This window comes from Mytilus californianus, unplaced genomic scaffold, assembly GCF_021869535.1.
Source record: "Mytilus californianus isolate M0D057914Y unplaced genomic scaffold, xbMytCali1.0.p SCAF_11, whole genome shotgun sequence".
Classification (NCBI taxonomy): domain Eukaryota; kingdom Metazoa; phylum Mollusca; class Bivalvia; order Mytilida; family Mytilidae; genus Mytilus; species Mytilus californianus.
In genome coordinates this window covers 56,187,485-56,209,414 of record NW_026262593.1, presented here as the reverse complement: position 1 = coordinate 56,209,414, position 21,930 = coordinate 56,187,485, and the positions used below count along the sequence as shown (strand labels likewise).

At 32.8% G+C, this 21,930-nt stretch overlaps 1 protein-coding gene and 1 long non-coding RNA gene across 3 annotated transcripts in view; one reads left to right on the top strand and one right to left on the bottom strand.

The window, feature by feature from the left end:
* Nucleotides 1-19,641, bottom strand: part of LOC127720369 (solute carrier family 25 member 36-like) — a 36,968-nt gene extending 17,327 nt beyond the window's left edge. The window contains exons 1-3 of one of the 2 annotated variants that reach the window (XM_052226943.1): nucleotides 19,477-19,641; nucleotides 4,357-4,587; nucleotides 1,728-1,805 (exon numbers count right to left, since the gene is read on the bottom strand). In XM_052226943.1, coding sequence (XP_052082903.1) covers nucleotides 1,728-1,805; nucleotides 4,357-4,587; nucleotides 19,477-19,520 — 353 coding nt within the window. In that variant the 5' untranslated portion in view covers nucleotides 19,521-19,641. Of the gene's footprint in view, nucleotides 1-1,727; nucleotides 1,806-4,356; nucleotides 4,588-14,184; nucleotides 14,305-19,476 lie in introns of those variants that run through there. The other variant, XM_052226944.1, reaches the window with a different exon arrangement.
* Nucleotides 6,687-11,146, top strand: LOC127720370 (uncharacterized). The gene is made up of 2 exons (XR_007990711.1): nucleotides 6,687-8,682; nucleotides 9,782-11,146. It is a non-coding gene; the product is annotated as an uncharacterized LOC127720370 (long non-coding RNA).
* Nucleotides 19,642-21,930: the final 2,289 nt, after the last annotated feature.

Sequence of the window (21,930 nt, the reverse complement as noted above, 5' to 3'; positions counted from 1 at the left end):
TCTTAAATTATATTACAGGAACTGTAAAGAGTTATATTATTTTGAAATTTGAGCCTTTTTCGTTAAAAGGAAAATGTGACAACCTTTGAAAACACAGTAGATATAGTGATTTAACTGTATTTCTAGGACACTAAAATAGTACTTGGTGCAATATAATTATATCATTTTGAAACTTTAGCTTATTTCGTTAAAGAAAAAAAGACAGTCTCTGAAAAAACAATTGTGATTTAAATCTATTTCAAAAACACTAACATTAGACATGCCAATTTGTAATAAATTCCAATGTTTCTATTTTTAACCAAATGCAACATAGCAAAACAGTTTTACCAATATCCTAGCTAGGTAGTTCTTAATATAGCAATAAAGTCAAGTTATTCATTCAATGCAGCAAAAAATCAATAGTTACTTTACAATAGGTCCATAAGACCTTTTACTATTTTTGGTTCTTAATTAAGTCAAGGTTATTCATTCAATATACAGCAAAAACAATATTTACTAGTCTGAACAAAAATTTCACCAGACATTAAATTTTATTATTCCTAATATTAGCTATATAGTACTACAAATTTTATTTGCAATGTTTTAAGTCATTTTTTTCCATGTTACATTGACTATAATTTTACTGAATTGACAAGGGGTTAAGCTGGTTTTCTTTTGCATGATTTGATGGCAGACGATCATATACTACATGTACCTTAAGCAGGTCAGGTCCATCTGCCATTTATTTGTCTACTGACTCGATCCTATTGAGACTAAATTTGTCAGAGAACTTTTAACTTCATTTTATAACCATCTAAATTCTGTATAGATGTACCAAATGTGTACACTAAAGCCGTTATCATGGTTATATTCAATGTAGATTCATTTATTATTGTTGGTAGAAGTTTTTCGTGGATTAAGAAAAAATTGTATTTGCATGGATATTTGATTTCATGGTTTTGCCATCGTCAACAAAAAAGCCTATACAAAATGTGCTCTTCTTTGAACATTTGTAGCTCACCTTGACCCACATAAATTAGTATATCACGAATAACAATAATGAAATTCACAGTATTATGATATTCTATTGTCAATGACTGTTGCACCCCACATTTGTCTACTGCTTTGAAGCTATCAGGCAAAAAAATAAATATGTTCATGTATTAGCTGTCGCATGATGTAAGAAAAACGTGATAAGTGTTTTTTTTTTCAAGCTTGAGTGTATCATGTCTAGAGGGGAGACAATGTAATTTTAAGTGCTTGATGCTAAATGGTAAAAAAATTAGGGTAGGGGGTCAAACATAGAAAAGTTTGGTCAACAGCAGAACAATCGGACTTCTTTTGAACTGAATTTTACTGTGCGTATTGCTGTGTGTTTGTTTATTTCACATAGGCTAGAAGTATAGGGGAGGGTTGAGATCTCCCAAAACATGTTCAACCCCACCGCATTTTTCCACACGTCCCAAGTCAGGAACCTCTGACCTTTGTTAGAGTTGTGTTTTTTTAATTTGGGTTCATTTATGTGTTTCGGAGTTTAGTGTGACGTCAATTATCGCTGAACTAGCATAGATTATTGTTTAGGGGCCAGGTGAAGCCCTCCACATGGTGTGTGATTTTCTCGCTGTGATGAAGACCCATTGGTGGCCTTGGGCTGTTTGATGCATTCCCTGTTTCCATTTTCAATTTTAAACATACTAATTACTTTTTATTTTGGCCTCTCCTTGAATTTTTGTGCTATAACAACTTACCTTGAGGGCGCTACACCAACTAAGTTTGGACCAAGTCCCTTGAATAACCCGTTTACACCTTCTGTTTGGACTATGTGTCTGCAAAAAAAGAAATAAAATACAATATACATATAATTTCTATTAAATGGGGGAAACTGGTCATGAATACATGTACTTTTGTCATCTCATTAATTTTTCAATGACTACCTTGTACATGTTGTAAGAGATTAGATACAAACATCATAAAAAAACAATATTGTCTAGATCTGCTCTGACATAGAAATTTCAAGGACAACTTGCAAAAGATAAAATATAAACATCACAAGAATGTGTCCATAGTACGTATGTTACACGGATGCCACACTCGCACTATCATTTTCTAGGTTCAGTGGACCATGAAATTGGGATCAACTCTAATTTGGCATTAAAATTAGAAAGATCATATCATAGGGAACATGTGTACTAAGTTTCAAGTTGATTGGACTTCAACTTCATCAAAAACTACCTTGACCCAAAATTTTAACCTAAAGTGGGACAGACGGATGAACGGTCGGACACACAAACCCTAGGTGGGGCATAATAAAAATACAGCTGTTAATTGAATTATCACAAGAAAACCGTGATGTACTAATTGGAATACCACCATCACATCCGCTCATAGAAATTTCAAGGACAACTTTTAAGTGATAAGATTCCAAGCAAATGACAGCAAAACTGCTAATTGGAATATTACAGAAAATTGATGAATTTGCTGTCCTTGCATTGTTGTTTACATACAGGTTTTTTCAATCATACAAAGATTGTGAATCACCCGATAACAAAAGTACAAGCAGTCATTACCAATAGATCAATGATCCTATAAGTTAAATAGGGTAATGTCCTAGGTAACAATCTATGTTAAAAGTAGCAGACTTACAAAAAATGTACATTGTACTGTCTATTCATTTATTTTTCATGGGTACCAATTTTTCTTGCCAGGATTGAGGAAAACTTGCATTTTCGTGGATATTTGATTTCGTGGTTTTAGAAAATTTGTAATTCGTTGAACATTTAAGTTTGTGGTTCACCCCTATACCCATCAAATCCTCGAAAATTGGTAACCCACGAAAAAATAATGAATCTACAGTATTACATTATGCAACATTCACTTTTTTCAAAAAGCTAATTTAAATGCTTAAAATGGGAGTGAGACAGTTTGAAATTACAACTCCTTCTGGTAAAAAAGTATAAAGAAAAGGTACATGTATCAACAAGCAAAACAACAACACCCCCCCCCCCCCCCCCCCCCCTAAAAAATGGCCACATAAGCTATAGAGACAATATTTCAAATTATCTTGAAAGTAAAAGCTAGGTTTAAAGGAAACAGAAGCTGTTTCTTTTTCTTTTTCAGTTTGATTAATGTGTTTAAAAAGTAAAAGATAGAATTTGATTGGAAAATACCAGGGCAACACATTAATCTTTTGTGAATGTTCTCCAGCTTGATCAATCACATCCTGTGTGCATTCCAGGTAACAATAATTTGCTATTTTTATTCCAATGCAATAAATTCTAAAATAACTTTTAGATCACATTTAAGATATATGCTATATAGCTAGGATTAGTTATGCAAGATATGCAAAGTAATAAACGTTGAATCTTCTATAACATCCTTTTCATACATTTTACATTCAATATCCTGTTATTTTAATTTTTGCTAACTTAAGTTTTAACCATGTGACAACACCTATGTCATGCACAGGCTGCATGGTGATCAACCAATGAAATAAACCTCTGTCACTGCACAGATGTAGCATCATTGGCTGATACAGGAGTGATGTTCCCCAGAGATTGGAACCACCCTTTTTTTCCCAATGTTTGTTTTTGTTTTCTTTTTTAATTACATGAATTATGTGAACATTTCACAGTGTTCAGGGGGCTGCACCCCCTTTTCAAAATGGCTGGATCCGCACCTTTAGCATTGTCAATATACCTGATCATGATATACATGTACAACACACATTTCCCCTTCAACTTTGGCCAAGTCCATCTTTTTTAAATCATTGGACTAAAAATTAAATGAAGTGTTCTTTCCATGCCAGGGCCTTTTAGTATTATGGTCACATGATGATAGTGGGATGCTATATGGTGGTCTAGAAGGTGGCCTTAATTTCTGTATTCATAAAATATTTAGGGAATTTTTCTTTAACTTTAAAAATAAAGCTTATTTTGCATGTTTTGTAATATGATAATGATTTTAGTATTTCCTATTAAAATTTTCTAAAATTAGATGATTTTTTCATTCTGTACCTACATGTAGGTACTTTTTTTTAACTGTTTTGTACTTGCGTGCCCATTATTCTCTATTTTTTATTTTTTGCTCATTTTTCTCTATTCATTTTTTTTTTGCCATTATTCTCTATTCTGTAAAGCCCATTCAGACCCTCCTATATTACTTGATTGTGATGCTATGATTTCTAGAAAAAAGAAAGTATTTCAAAATTCACTGTTTACCAGTGCTTAATGAATTCTGAAGGGATAATGATGCCTATATTTTTCTAATCATAGGAACTTGCATTTAATTTGAAGACACTCTTTTTGTGAATTATTGAACAACAAATTTAACTTGTACTATTTCAATGTATTTACTCTTATATAAACATGTTATACTTACTTTAAACATTTCAAAAGACTAACATGTGTTTTTGTATGTCGATAACCATTCTGTAACAACTGTGTGTCTGCCGAAACAGTCCCAGCAGTCGTGTATAGTTGTACATTAGGGACGTATGTGGTAGTGTGTGACTGTATGTAGGCAGGGTGGAACTGTGCCACTGACGACTGGAGACGTGTTTTCACAACTTCCAATGGACAGGTTGCTATGGCACCTACAGTACCACCAACACTGAAATATAAAAACAAAAATTAATAAAGTGTATAACAAAAATGGTATTTTTTTTCAAGTTTGAAGTCAACTAAATATAGATTTTAGATTCCACAATGGTAATTTATCAGAAAATGTTTGTTTTGCATCACAAAATTTAGTTACTTTACAAATTAGTAACATTTATCTGTGCATGCTGTCATGGCTGTGTAACAAATAACCTCAGAAATGTTCCTTTGTTGTAGATACAATCCTGCTACCCGCTGAAACTTTACTTGTAATATATATTCAACATGACATGTATAGGTGCCCTTAACATGCTCAATGAAGCAGGAACTGCTGAACTCCAGAGCAAGGGGTTTACCCCATTAAATTTCTCTGTAATCATGGTAAAAAAATGTAATTTGTTTTTTTGTGTAAATCTTTGGGGCGTTTTGTTTAATTTTTCTGAGTTTCAGGATTTGTAAAATATGGTGAACTTTAGTTTATTTTTCATCATTTGTAAACTTTAGTGGCCTTGTGTCTGTTTTTCAGTACTTTTTCATAAAACTTTTTTTTAATATATTTATTTCAACAAATACAATTACATACATGTAGCATTCTCTGCTCAGACTAATCAGAGGTAAGATAATAAATTTTCACAATGCTATTTTAAAATCAGTTGCAACACCCTTATTTTTTTTTAAATATCATTGGTAAACAATTGATATAAGTTTATGGTTAACTAGGTGAACCATTTCAATGACCTTATGTAAATATCTGTCAACCACATATATTTCAATGAACTTAAAAGTTTTAAACAGATAAATATTTTGATTTTTGTTTGAATGCTACCTTAACAGATAAGACCAACCCAAGACTGACAAAGAGTATATAAAAACAAATGTTTTAAAATCTCAGTCAATGTCAATGATTGACTAATATATATATATATATATATATATGATAGCACATGACACGTGACAATAATCCCAACATTTGATTAAATCCAAGTTATTTCATTAATCATGTTAACCGTTAAAGAAATCAATCGTGCTAGTAATGTGCCCTTCCTCTTAAAATGTGCCCCTCTGCTCTTAAATCCTACATTTGTGCAATGTTGCTAGAACACTAGAATTATTAATTATGCACAGCTCTGTATTCACATGTATAGATAACATGTAATCAGAAGAATCAGTGTTCTCCCCAGAAATTTTGGATAGCATCACATTTGGCGTAAAAAAATAAACTGTATATTTTTCAATGTCATTTGACGCGTCGCGGCGATGCTCTATTTCCTTTATGTTATATATGTTTATATTGTTCAATTCATAACTGAGAATACAATTAAACTATAGCCATGATAACAGTTGTTTCAGTTTATGTTTTCTATATTCATTTATAGTTACAAAATTATTTTTTTCCTCTTGGGCCAAATAAAAATATATATATGGTTCCAGTTACCCTACCTACTCAACTAAATGAATGAAGAATGAATGAATGAATGAATGGTTTATTATAGTGCAACCTGTATATACAATACTAAATACCTAGCAAAAAAAAGAACTGGTTTTTATATAAAAAGGGAAGAGAAAGTATCATATAGCAATAAAACTTCAATTAAAAACTTTTTTCTTTATCATGTCTATGAAATTCATTGTTTCATGGTACTCAATGAATTAGTCCCAGTTGTTTCTTTATATCAAAATGATATATATTTTTAACAAAGTTAAGCTACTTTAGTCAGTATATTAAAACAATGCATTTTCAAAAAGATTACATTTAGCAAAGATATCTAATAAATAGTCTGTTAATGCGTTTGGAAAGCGTAGTTTATTCTTTTGTAATCATTTTTTCTGTCTACTGTGCCATGTGTGCATCTGTAGTTATTATCGGAAAAATACGGAATTTTGTCATATCTGGTCCGGTTCCGATCCGTAGTTTACACATATATTTCAATGGCGGCGGAAGAAAAATTTACGAAAATAAACAATGTTTGACAAGAGATTGGGAATGCGTATGACGCTTTTAATGCATTAAATGGATGACATGAAACAATAACTAAAGCCAATTATGATCTCTTTCTAAAGTAGTATCAAACTTTTTTAACTCAAAATCAAAATGTTTAATATACGGGCCCAAGACCACAATTAATGACCCTACTTTTCGTTGTCCACGAATATAGTTCCCTTTAATTAAAGTGTATTTTTTCTTTATTTTTTTTCTTTGCCTTTCTCATTCATTTCTTAGTTTTTATGGGGTGGAAATGAAAGAAGAGAGGTGAAATAAATTTTTGGATGTTGTATTTTAACTGATTTTGATATGGAAAGAGTGATTAGGCTAAGTGCAAAAAGGTAATATTTACAGTTTTCGGAACATCTCTTGACTTGTCCATAGGGGTATGGATGTGTATTGGCTAAATTTGTAAGATCTTGGGGAGCGATTTTTCTGAATTTTGGATATGTTTTTGGACTAGTACTATACATTACACACACAAAAGATTAGACAAAAAGAACCGGGGCAATTTTTTTAATGAGACAAAAAGTTATAAAGAACTAATAGAGGAATTAATTGTGGTCTGTGGCCTAAGAGGCTGATACCCAAAATCTTGAAAATAAAGAAAGGACCAACTTTATTGGCAGAAAGTCACTTCAAATGATAAATAGTAATGGTTTATTGTAATTTTATTCAATATAAATCTTTAAACCTGTTATAATATGCAATTTTAGGCATTTTGGGCCATTTTTGGCCATTTTGATGTACTGAAAGCCCTTTGACCCCAGTTTCAGTCCTTTCTGTCAATAATGTTGGACCCTTTTTATATTTTAGAATATATTACTACTCTATTGTCTTACAAACCATCACATCTTCAAAATGGATGCCTTTTATCACAAATATAATCAAAAATTAATAGATAGCTCTGCACCTGGCTATAATGGGCAGTGTCACATTTGGACAGGTTTATGTACACCTAATGGCAAATATGGAGTTATTAATTGTAAATTTCCAGATGCCAGAGGGTGGAGACAAATGCATGTGCACAGACTTGCCTACATGGTGCATCATCAGAATATTTTAATTGATAAAACTGATGATGTTTCGCACCTGTGCCACAATTCGAAATGCATTACTGTCGAACATCTGTCGTTGGAACCTCATGGTTTCAACAACAGCCGACAGTCATGCGTTTCAACCGGTTCCTGCTTGGGCCACCCAGATCCCCTCCCTCCCTGCAGGGTGGAGTTGAAAATGGATAACAATAATTTGGGTAAAATAATTATCGGGTACTTTTTTATTTTTATTTTACTTATATTTTTTTTCTGGGGCAGGCTAAAATATATTTTTATCAGAATGAATGGGAGAAAAAAAGAAAAGAAATTTGAAAGCTAATGTACAACAACTTCAGATTCTTTTTTTAATATTTGTGTGGTCCTGAAAAGGACCTTTTATGATTTGGTTTGCTGGTTGATCTGTCATCTCAGTCAGTAGCTGGTCTTGGAAGCTTTGGTTTGCAGTAGCTGTCATGGTCCTGGAACTGTAAGGCAGGCTGTGGATCTAGTTGACCTTTGCAGTAATAGTCATGCTTTTTGTTCATTTCTCTCCATGTCTTGTGCTCTGCAAGCTTTTCTGCATTCTGCTTTAATCTCCTTGCTTGAACTGTTGGTCTTAGTATGTAATCTTGGTTGTATTGAAAGTCAGTGTCCATTTTCTTCAGGTGAAGTTTACTTCGTTCTGAAAGGTCTACTCCTAGATTCGTACATTTAAGTTGTGTCGAGGTTCCCGGCATGTTGTTATTTCTATGTACTCCTGAAGCAAGTCGTCCTTCCATATTTTTGGAGTATATTACATTTTTGGGCAAATTAACACTCAGTGCTCTATGAACTCCTTCATTTTTGTTGGTATTGTCATAAAGTTTCATACTTTCAATAGCTGCTGTAGTTAATTTCATTTTCAGGATTTCTTGAAGTAAAAATTTGTCTGTTTTATCCATTTGCAGGGCAGTGATCTGGTATGTGGACAAGTAAGACGAACGACTCCACCAGTTAATTGCAGCATCACCTTTGCAGACAATGGAATATTCATGACACTGGGTGCAGTCACCATCATAGCAGCGAAGAGTTGCATCGAGCACTTTTGGTAAGTCTTTGCTTATTTCATTAATGTTTTTGTCATATTTCTCCATCAGTTTCTTTACTATCATGGAACATCTGCACTTTATATCTTTGCTAAACACCGTCCTCAGTTGTTTATTTTCCTCTTTTGTTTTTCCATGGAACATTCCTGGACTGTATTGAGCTCGCAAAGAGGCCCTGAATTGAGACTGTCCCAAATGTACATGATCTGCCAGTCTTTCTACTTTCCACATTGGTTCGAGCGCTGTAAGGGCTTCTTCAATACCTTTAGCTGAACGTCCATCTCCATCTGTGGTCACATACCGTACCAGACATTTTTGAAGTCCTAGCTGGTTTCCAATCTCTTTTCCCAGCTCGTACTCTGACAGGGCAGCAGCTCTGTATAAATTTGCTGTACATTCTTCATGGCCAGGACATTCTATTGGAAAGCCTTTCCCTCTAAGCCAAGCCCCTTTCCAACACATCTTATTCTGTACAACAGCAGCTACAATAAACTTTCTATCGGTCATTGTTTCTATTCCCAGTGCAAAAACTTGAGTCGCATTCTGACCAGGCTTCTTTTTACTAACTATTGTGTTGCTGTTGTATCGAGCATCCACAGTTATGTTAATTTCATTTTCTGGGACACCTCGCCTCCTGTTCACTTCTTTTACTAGTTCCAGTTTCTGTGCCATGTCTGTTTTGTTCAGCTTGACCATTTCAGCTGATACTCTGCTGGATGTGCGTTGCATACTGCTTCTACATGGTGGTGGTGTGTCCATTCCTGCAAGTAGTTGCTGTACTGTTGTATTTCCAATTGGGCAGTCCTGCAAAGCAGATGCAAGGGCTACATTTGGTTGTCCTGGGTTGGGTCCTGGTTTGCCATTAGCTATTTCTTTGTACATCTTTATTTTGTCTCCAATAAAACCACAGGTTATGCATTTCAGGGTATACTGCCAGCAAGTTCCCCACTTTTTCTGTTCATGATAGTCAACATTAAACTTAGGACAGGATGGTGAGTCCACTTGGTGTTTATTATAAGTAGTGTTGTACAAGCTGATTGTCAGTTGACTGTCTATCCACCTCATACCAGAATGTAATGCTTTATTTTCTTCTCTTTCCAGGTCATCATTAGCTTGTGGTCGAAGAGTACAGATGTGACCAGTCGCCTCTTTGCAGTCAGGAGATTGTAAAGTTTGCCGCACATAGGAAGTACTTGCACTAGCTGAATCAGGCATTTGTATTGACGTCAGGCCTCCACTTATAACATTTGTGCCAGCTTGGAACCAACTAGGATTTCTTGGTGAGTTAGAGTTGTCTTTCTTTGACCTTTTCTTGCCTTTGGAATATGGGGTACTACCCTTAGTGAACATTTTGAAAAGTTAAACTGTATCAGTAATATCGCAACTTGGACTAATGGAATAAACTTTGGACATCCTTATATTTATAATCAAGTGGTGTACAATATCTGCTTTGATGTACATTATTTCCTTTGATGCAATCTGTGGTGTGGTGTTCCAGAGACCACATTCAGTGTTTTCTTAGCAGTATCCAGTTGAGCCAATTATTCTATTATCAGGGGTCCAGATTAAGATTGTTTGATCAAAATCTATGAAAATATGTTACTTTATAATATTTGAGTAATCAATTTAACAAAAAGGCATATGGGAATTTTTTTATTAATTTTTTAAATAACTTTTGTTGTTGAAATGTGATATATCTTTTAAATATTTTTTTTCTTTCAGAAATCTTTTATAACATTAAAATTTCTTTCATGATAAAAATAAACAAAAAGGAAAGCTTCACTAAAAAGTTTATTTCAGGGTGATATTTCAAGGAATAAAGAAATTACACTAGTTTGAAATTTTCATTACATGTAATATGACCTGATGATACATATGCATTTTGGTACCTCAGGTGAACAGGCCAAATACCTGTGAATTTTGTCTAATTAGTGTTTGAGTTATATTTTACTTATTACAGATAAGATAAGCTAATTTTTAAGATAAGTTTTGAAAGTGAGATTTCTATTTAAGTATTTTTAAAGGAATTTTATTTCTTTTCAGTGTTGTTAATTTAACTAAAAGTACAAGAATTTTTGTAAAAAAATTATTTCAATTGAAAAAACATAATTTTTGATAAATTTTCTTTCAGATTCTAAAAATTTAACCATTTAGCTACTATAGACATTTTACTTTTTTAAGATATCATGTTTAACAAGAAAGTTATGAAACTTTAACTTTTCCTAGTAGTTACATGTTTTAAAAATTTCATGCCAGAAAATTCCTAGAATTATTAACATTAGGGTAGTGTTATTAAAACTATCCGGACTGCCATTAAACTTGTCGGATTGATTTGAAATTTGGTATGCTGGTTCGATATAGAATAAGCTTAATGCATGATATTTTTTGGGGCATTTTATTGAAGAATAAGGGTCTAATAGGCCCAAGACCACAATTAATGACCCTACTTTTCGTTGTCCACGAATATAGTTCCCTTTAATTAAAGTGTATTTTTTCTTTATTTTTTTTCTTTGCCTTTCTCATTCATTTCTTAGTTTTTATGGGGTGGAAATGAAAGAAGAGAGGTGAAATAAATTTTTGGATGTTGTATTTTAACTGATTTTGATATGGAAAGAGTGATTAGGCTAAGTGCAAAAAGGTAATATTTACAGTTTTCGGAACATCTCTTGACTTGTCCATAGGGGTATGGATGTGTATTGGCTAAATTTGTAAGATCTTGGGGAGCGATTTTTCTGAATTTTGGATATGTTTTTGGACTAGTACTATACATTACACACACAAAAGATTAGACAAAAAGAACCGGGGCAATTTTTTTAATGAGACAAAAAGTTATAAAGAACTAATAGAGGAATTAATTGTGGTCTGTGGCCTACGGCATGTACGCTCTCGATTAACTAGATACCGGAAATGAAAGAAAGTAATTTTTCAAAAGTTGTAAAAATATACGACCTAACCTCTTTTCTAAAGAGATAAATCGTTTGTATCTTTGATTTTGGATTATGCAAACGTAGATTTCGAATTTTTTCGATTTTCTGATTAAATTTTCTCCATGTTGAAATTTGCGATTGGACCACGTGGTATTAGTCATGTCACAAGTGTCAGCTTGGGGTATTCGTATCCATTCAGTTATCACCCAAAGGGCAATTAACACCTATTTAATCACTCTTAATTGCTTCTATTGTCGGACTTGAAGGGATTACAATTAAAGGTGATATAATTTTTATGATCACAAGCGGTAACTAGATGAAAGTTCAAAATTTAGGACATGGTTTTGCGATATAGAGACGATATAGAGACTAGAAAAATAGCATCCTCAAAATAATTATAGCGTCGCGGAAATTATTATAGCATCACGGGAAAAAAATATAGCGTCTCGGTGCCGCGACGCTAAAACGGCCTGGGGAGAACACTGGAAGAATAAGATGGTATTTTTCCCTCTAAAGAGGTTATTGATCCCCATCAGGTTATGATAACCTTCATTTTTGTGAACATGGTGAACTACACACTTTGACATCACCTGGAATAATTAAGGTCACCGACCATTATATACAATGTATAATTATGAATAAATGGTAATTATAAATTGTTCACAAGATATACATTGTATTTAAGACTTTTTTGTTATTCAGGATTCTTTTTTCAAGTGTAGAAGAAGAAATCATGTCATATGAAAGACTTTTATGAATGCAAGGTCATGGCAAACAGTTCTTATTATATAAAGAATGTATACATGCCAAGAGCACTGATAAACATTTCCACAAGACTGAATGTTTTTGTTTGTTAAACAACATAATTTTGATCTACATATTCATTATTAGCAATATTTATTATAACTATGCAAATTTACATTAATTATTAGAGTATTTGTGTAAATTTACTGAAAACATTTTCTTTCATATCTATATTTTTAAGCTCACAACTGTATTTCAAATTCTACCCTGTTTAAAAAGTTAATTATAATCTGTTTTGGGAAAAAAAAATATTACAGCTAAAATTTTAATTAACTTTCCAATGTACATAAGGTATTTATAGGTCAGCAGGGTTAACATGCTGCAACCTTTACCCCCTCTCATCTGCATGATCTGTGCTTTATAGCATTCTGGTAATGGCCATGAGTCATGACCTGTGCCAAGGATCAACAAAAATTTTACACTGCAATGATATTGTTTTATGCAAATTTTAACATACCTTCCAGCCAGAAGAGAGGTGACATCAATGGGAAATGATGCCATTCTTAATTGAATGATGGGAAATCTTCTCATCTGATCTATCTCCAATTTTTCAAACATGATTAAATTTTTAAAATGACAACAAATAATTCCCAATTAATGACAGGCTAATGGTTGCTCACAAGCTTGTGAAATTTTGTTTTAAAAACACTTTGGTTCACAAATTCCTATTTTTACTTAAATTGACTAATCTGTAATTTTTTTCAATTTTAATCTTTAGCCTATGACATGTACAAATGTATTATCATCACACAAGCTTAAAAATAAAAGAGAACTACTGATATATTTATTTTCAAAAATTGTTCTAAACCAGTTTTGACTGGTTTAAAATACCAACGATTGAGCCAAAACTGCTTTTTTCCAACAACTAATTAAAGATCTTGAAAATGACTTTATACAATGAACATTGTCTTTTGGTCATGTGGTACCGGTGAGTCCAAAAGTATGAAAGAAAATAAACAGCAATGCGTTTACTTATTGTCTTGGTCTTCATCATGACAAAATAGAATGTATAAAGAAAAATATAAACAAAATAAAATAAATTTCAAACTTTGACTATTTAAGGAATGACTGTAAATGTAATATTTTTCTGTCTATGAAGATATAACCTCAAAAATGTGGTGCACACTGAATAACCTGCATAGCGGTTATTTAAAAGTGTGCACCACATTTTTGAGGTTATTTTGAAAAGACAATAAAAGTATTACAGCCACTCCTTATAATTTAATTCAAAATTCCTTTTTAAGGAGTAAATCATGAAAAACGTTCATGACTGCCAAAATTATGTCTATGAGCAGACAGACAAAAAACTTTAAGCCAATCAGAAGGCGTGTTACATCCAAATTAAATTATCAAATGATGAGAACTGAACTTATCTAATGTAGACTTGATGCATCTTCAGACTCACCAGTTCAGAAAATGAGTCCAGAGCAATTTTTTTTAAGTCATGGACTCATTGAATTGACATCTAAGTAAAAACCCTGCAAGGAAGACTTGAGAAGACTGACTCAGCAACTATAGTGCCCCCCTCCCCCTTCATGCCCTTTCCCTTCCCCATCGTGGTACATGAAGTAATAATTGACATCAATTATCTCAGGTTGAATAAAAATTATGCCATCAATAATCACGATAATATATTAAGTACAGAAAAATGGAGCAAATAATTATGTGCATAACAAAAACTAATACTTGAAATATTTATTTATTAAAAATAATCTTCAGAGGAATCAGACAAAATAGGGATGGCTTTTAATACATTTTGTAAATGTAACATACCTTCCAGCAAGCAGATGCACAGCGCCAATTGAAAAAGACATCATTCTTAATCGAATGATAGAAACAATTCTAATTTGATCTATCTCCAATTCCAAACATTATATATACACTTATGTATTGTCAAAATTAAAAAAATATTCCATTACATAGTCATACACGTAAGCCTGATTAACATGATTAATCACAGGTGATTATTTGCTCAATGACCATTTAAATCTAGTTATATTTGTAATGGACTTTAAACTTGTAATTAATTCTGACTTTTCAATTTAAAATAATTCCAACAATCACTGACAATAGAATTAAAATGTATCCAAATTTTTTTTTTCTTCATATGATCATTGCACAAACTATGAAAATGAAAACAAATAACATTAAAGTCTATAGCTAATTGACATGGTGTAGTTCTTATAAAAATATAAGTTCTAACCAGTATTGACTAGTTTATGCTAATAAGATGGTCTATTTATAGATTGTCAATATGACCTATATGTCTTATTTTTTATAACTTACTTTGTTTACAAATCTATTAATGTTACAAGGTCAAGGAATGTATACTAAATTTTCAAATTATTCACTGCAATATCATGAATATAGACATCAAGCTTAATTCCGTGTTAATTTTCATAAAGAGGCCCAATGAATAAATTCTAACTTTTATCCCCTAAAGATTGAAAAATTTTACATTATTCTATAGAAACCCCATTCTTCCAAAATTCATGACCATCAATGCCCCATTGTTAAAATATTACTCAGGAAAAATAATTCAAGTTCATGATTGATTGATTGATGTTTGTTTAATGTCCAGTGGCAATAGGGCAAATAAAGTTCAAACATGTATACATGTACGTAAAGAAATGTGTTAAAGGTCAGTTGTTGACCACTATATGATCAAATAAACAAACATGAGTCCAACAGTACTTATTTATTTGAACAAAATAGTAGGCTTATAGTCAATACAGGTGACCATTGAAAACTACTTATCAAAATGATCAGATAATAAGTTATAATACCTAGTGATGTACTTTGTTTTTTGATTAATCACTATTGTACACAATGTAGTATAGATTAAAATTTAAAGACTTTTGATTAATTTAAAGTTTTGATAAAAATAGGCAATGAAATTAATATATATTTGTACATACATGTATATATAATGAGTTTTGTTAAAATATACTTTTTCACTTTTTTGTTCTTTTGGAAAATGTTGTTTGTATGTTTGTGCTGTATTTAGACCCCTCTACCAAGAAATTTGTTTTGCATGTACACGTATAAAAGTTGCGGTTTTTATGCAATGCAATTATAGGTTTGAACGTTGTTTTCAATTTAGACTTGTGTGTATATATATATATATATACATAAATATTAAGGAGTTGTGGTATGATTGCCAATGAGACAAATGTCCACCAGAGTTAAAATAAGTGGATATAAGTAATTATTTATCATTAAAAGGTAGATTAAATATTCATGTACTTTATGTACATGTACCATAGATACTAGAGAGTGTTTTAGCTAGCCAAAAATTGAGGGCACATCTCACCTATGCCCTGTCACTGTGGCATGCATCTTTTTTCTGAAGAAAAAATCAAAAGTTGGCAAAAAACTGGTCAGTACTAGCAGGCCTGCGGTAAATACTAGAAATATTGGCAAATACTGGTCAGTTATATTTTTTTACCGAAACATCTTTAAAAATAGTCGCCCAGACCCACCATAATTTTTTTCCCCAAAATTAAAAGGGAAAAGATGCATGTTCCATGGTCTATTATTAGAGAATTTCAAACTTAAAAACATTTCAATTTTAAACTTTTACTCTCCACACATCTGTATTCAAAGGGTTTTGTCCTGGTGAGAGCCTCCTCCATCATTAACTTTTCTTCCATGGAGATCCCTGTATTGCCCTGCACTATGTCTATGAATTTTTTGTTGCTAAAGAAAAATTAAGGTTGGTAAAAACCGGTCAATACTAGCCTATCAGAGTTGTGTGTATCACATGAATTTTCAATCTGGTTAGTCACATACATGTAAGAATATCAACTGTTTATCCTTCTAATATGGCAATCAAGGGAAATAACACTGTTGTTTTGGTTCATCTTCAACAATTTTATTTTTTCATTTGAACGCAAGTTCAAACTTTTTTTAAAATATGTTAATATGGGGATGAAGTCCCCAATTACAATAGAAAAATCAATAAAAAAAATAATCAATCCACTAATGAACTCAAAATCGTTCACTTTTTTTTTCTAACTTTTTGTATTTTCCCACATCTGCGCAGAAATCTTTTCCAGTATCGTTTATCTCGGGATTTGAGTACAATTTTATGGGGACGTGCCTTATAGCGTTTCTTTGTTTACATTGAAATTGACGTCACAACTAAAATCCCTAACAACAGGACCAACATCGGAAACGTTTCCATATTTCAGTTTCTTTCTAAACAGATTAATTTATGAGTTAAAAATAGGCTTGAATTAAAAAAAAAATTTGTAAGGGTTCCGCGGAACCCAGTGTCTCGCCTACTTTTGCTGTTAGTCGCAGGCTCAACAAAAATGGGGAAATAATTATTAAAAATTTTCCTCTAGATACTATCTTTTGAATGTAAGAAGCTTCTGTTCAAGTTTGGTAAGAATCCAGGATGGTTTATGAATCTAATAAATGATTTAAAAACTTTAACTACAGACTGTATGTAATGTTAACTGGAAGAAAAACTAAGTCCATTCATAAGTAAAATACGGATAAACAGAATTTTTTTTTTGAACAAAATTTACTTTTGAATACTATATATATATAGCTATCTTATGATCATAAACAAGCTTCTGTCCAAGTATGGTACAAATCCAGGATAGTTTAAGAAAGTTATTAAAATTTGAAAAATTTTAACCACAGAGTGAATGTAATTTTAACAGGCAGAAAAACTAAGTCCATTTTAGGCATTTATGAGTAAAATACGGATAAACAGGATTTTTTTTTTACAAAATTTACTTCTGGATACTATCATAGGCGGATCCAGGGGGAGGGCCCCCTTTTCGTGGGAAAAATTTGGTTGATTATATAGGGAATCACTGAAGCGTGACTGGAGCGGCCCCCCCTTACTAAAAGTTCTGGATCCCCCACTGACTATCTTATGATCATAAACAAGCTTCTGTTCAAGTTTGGTAGAAATTTAGGATAGTTTAAGGTTCATCATAACAAATGGACAAATATGGCCGTATTTTCACCCCAAAAACTACTCTGTGTACAGACTTACCTGTACAGTTTGAAAAGTTTTAAGGCCTGGCATCCACTAGATATATAAAATTTAAATGCATTTTGTGTTTCAGAAAGATGTAATCGTTTTTGGATTTTGATGGGCATTTTTTTTCCTTCCTGCAGAAGGTGTAAAAATAAACAAACACCTGAATTGCATTCAGTGATCGGGAAGGACGTGCGCCTTGCGCCAATTGCGCTTATCGACCAGAAATGGCGCATAGAGTGACAAATTTAAGCGCCCGCGTGGCGCATGATATTTTTCACTTCGTTTTGAAACGTTGCGATGGATTTCCGATCGTATTTCGTGCCGCCATGTGTGAGTACACAACTGTGTAGTGTTTACTCCAATGATAGGAGCACCTATATATTTTTGGGACGTCTCGGGTGTTTTCCTATGGTAATAATAGCAACATGCGGTATGACTGATTACCCAAAAAACGTAATTAACCATCATTCATGATATAATTTTTTATAAACAACTTTAAATTTGTGAAATTGGCTAGTACAGGCGAGAATTCTTTTCTAATTATAATCTATTAACGTTGCTCTCTACTGTTATTCTTGTCATCGTGATGAAGTAATAATAATACAAGTGCAGAGGAAATGCCAGAAACGTCCTCTAATACGGAACGTCTGGAATAAGTATGGTATTGATGAAGACCCAAATTTAATGTAAAAAAAAACATGAACTTGAACAAGGGAACAGTACCAGTTTTAACATTGTAAATAAAGGTTATCGTAAATATTGACCGGTTTGGAAGAAGTTATTGTATATTCATTGAAATTGAAATTACAAAATCACAGGAACAATATCCATGATATTAATTAGAATCATACTTGTAAGTACAGTGAAATATACACTTTTTTATTTATTTTTTTTTATTGTAAACGAATGGCCCACTCATTTGACAACATGGCCCATTAATTCTAAAAATGGCCCATTGAATTTATTTTTGGGGGGCCCTGGGCCCATAGAGAAAAAATCCTTCCAGATCACTGTGCATTTGATACTGTCCACTCAGTTACTACCTTTAACTCATCTATAGATGTGTAAATATCTATTGTCTGTCTATTGTCTATGCCAATCAAGGACAATCAATGCAATACAAACCAGTTGTTACCCGAGAGGGAGCATCTCAAAGTTGTATCCCAACTTAGTTTATTTTTACACCTTCTGCAGGAACGAAAAAAAATGCCCATTAAAATCCAAAAAGATTTTATCTTTCTGATTTGCAAAATACATTTAACTTTTATATATCTAGTGGATGCCAGGCCTTAAAACTTTTCAAACTAAACAGGTAAGTCTGTACACAGAGTAGTTTTTCAGGTGAAAATACGGCCGTATTTGTCCATTTGTTATGATGAACCTTAAGAAAGTTATTAAAATTTGAAAAAACTTTAACAACAGAGTGAATATTTGTGGATGCCGCCAACTATCACGCCAACGACGACGACAGAATGTAGGATTGCTATGTCTCGCTTTTGCGACAAAAGTCACAGGCTCGACAATAATTTAAACAGACTTTGTCCCCTTTCACAGGTAAGTAACACCTGCCTCATATTAGCAAAAAACATTGTTAGGGAATGACTTTTTGATATTTGTAAGGGGGGGGGGGGGGGGGCGTCACATAGATAATTTTTTTATTGCCACTTTTGTAAACATTTGTTATCTTCATTGTGTACTGCAGACTTGAAAATATTGATTTACATCCTTTCTTGTGCAAAATTTATTGGTTATCAGTTCTTACCAGGCGGCCAAGTTTTTATTTTTGAAAATTCCCCCCCCCCCCCCCCCCCCCCCCCCAAACCAAAAAAAAAATCAAATGGTCGCCCCTTATACTCTACAAAGGGAGTTGTAATGATAAACATTCTTGTGTTTTCTACGTAAAAAAAAAAGATGTAAAGCATTAGAAATGACTATATAAACAAAAACAAGGTTTTCAATTTGTAAACAACATTCGGGTTAGAGGTGTTTCTTAACATTTTGAACGATGAATGCAATAAATGGTACTTTTTTCTTGGTGAATTTAAATATTCACTTATTCTTACCCTCCTGCCAATAAATGCACTCCAATGTGGTTTGTTCCAGACATTATTTTTCTCGTATTTACAGTTTACATCCCAAAACACGCTGATACTATTGACGATTGTTTGAAAATTTTCCTAGGCTATTTGGAACTCCTCCAGAGTTTTCAGTAAGCTCCTAATCACCAGAAGAAAAGTAGACTGCAATGTACCAATTTGATAAATGAAATATAATTGTTTTATTCCTTTTCATATAAATTCTTGCATCAAAAAATAGATTGTAAAGTTATGTATTATTCTACATAGATATTATACCTTAATAAACTTGAATTGTATATTTTGAACCGATGTTATTTTGATCCGTTGCATTGGTATTTAGTTATATTCCGATGAATAAAGTCTTTATTTATTTTCCGTTCACGTCGTCTATGCGTGAACAACGACCGGCCTTCATTAAAAATCGGTTAATAGGTTACAAGAGAATGGACTTGAATGGAGAATTTTCGACGCATAAAATAAATTATACATAATAAACATGAAAACTATTATGTGTTTTTTGGGGATATTTTTGTACGAAAATGCATCAGGTACATATTTAAATATTTTTATCAAAGCATGAACACGGTCGCTTTAACCCCCCTTTTTTGTGTTTATTTTTAAGTGTATATTATTTTCAGTTATTTAATGTGTGCATGCTCTTATCAATACGATGTATCTTATATTATTTTGCTGCCTCTCTCACGATATTTTTTTCTCTCAAAATATACGATATTATAAAATCAGATGGATTAAAATCAGTCCATCATAAAAAAGGGAATATATGCTTATAATTTATTGGGAAGAAGGGGGAGGGACAGGGGCTATTTTGAAAATGAATATCCTGGCATTTTAAGAACGAAATAGATCAAGCATGCCAAAAGACGAAAATGAATATTCTGAAGAAAAAAAACAACTTCAGGGGGAGGGAAAAAAAGGGGGGTCCTCAACATACAAATTTGGATACAGACATCCGGCTGGGGTTTGAAAAACACCCCCATTCAAATCTTGATTTTTGCGATATAGTTCATACAAAAAATGTAACTCATCAAGTCATATATTTCTGGCCTAGCTATCAAACAAGAAACGCCCATTTTCGCTGAACTCGTATATATACATTATTGTTAAGGGGCCAGCCGAAGCCCGTCTGTGGGAGCGGGATTTTCTCGCTGTGTTGAAGACCCATTGGTTGCCTTGGGATGTTTTCTACTCTTTGATCGGGTTCTTGTCTCTTTGACACATTCCCCGTTTCCCTGGGCGTTTCCATTCTCAATATTTTATGCAATATGTGATATCTTAATATTAATATGTTTACCACAGTTATCGCTACACATTTCTTACAGACATCTTAATAGAAAATGAGCATTTATGACCCATTGGCAAATGAAGTTCGACCCATTGATATTGCCTCCGGATGAAATTAAAAAAAAAAAACGGTAGGACAGGAGTTTTGAGTAAAAAAAAAAGCAGGATGAGCAACTTCGAAAAAAAAGGCAGGATGACAAATTATGTAAAAAAAACTGAGGATAAACTAATAAAAAAAAGGCAGGACCGAATAGAGTGAAAAATAAAAAGGCAGGACAGAGATTACAGCTAAAAAAAAAAATGAAAGACAAAATTTTTCGTCCTAGCCCCAGTCAGTTTTTGGGGAGAAAAAGGGGGCGTTTTTTGTCAGGACTAACAATAATTTTCAATTAAAAACATGTCACCGAGTTGCTTGTATGTTTTATGAAGCAATGAAGCAAGAAAAGGCAATTGGACGCATATATATCAGTTACCGCGTAAACTAAGAAGGATAACTCTGAAATAAAAGAAGTTTCATTTTACAGAAACATCTAGAAATATAAAAAATAAGTCGATGTGGTGTGACTACCAATGAGAAAGCTCTTCACCGAGACCAAATGACGTAAAAGTTCATAACTATAGGTGACCAACAAACGACAAGAACTTAATTACAGGCTCCTGACTTGGAACAGACACATACAGAATGTGTCGGGATTAAAGATGTTTGTTTGCGCTAATCCCGACCCCTAACCTGGGGCAGTGGTGAAACAGACAACATAAGAACAAACTATAAACATCAATTTAAAAGAGCTTAACTCATCAGATCTATACAAAGTAAGTAAGTAAGTAAGTAAGTAAATTTTATTTAGAGTCGGGCATGATATGTACAATTCAACAAGGTAAACATGAGCTCTATAGAGCTCTTAACCGACTTGATATTTAAAAACAAATAACAAATTATAAGGACATTTGACAAACCACACAAATAAAAACACATGCATAAAATGATAGCTAAACAAACATGCATAAATCAAAGCAAGCAAGCTAAAAAGAAAAGAAAAGCAAATTTTGCTATAACTGTCATAAAATAAGCAAATAAATAAAACAAAAGCAAACAATAAACAATAAACAGAACACAGGGCCAGAAGATTTCAGCTG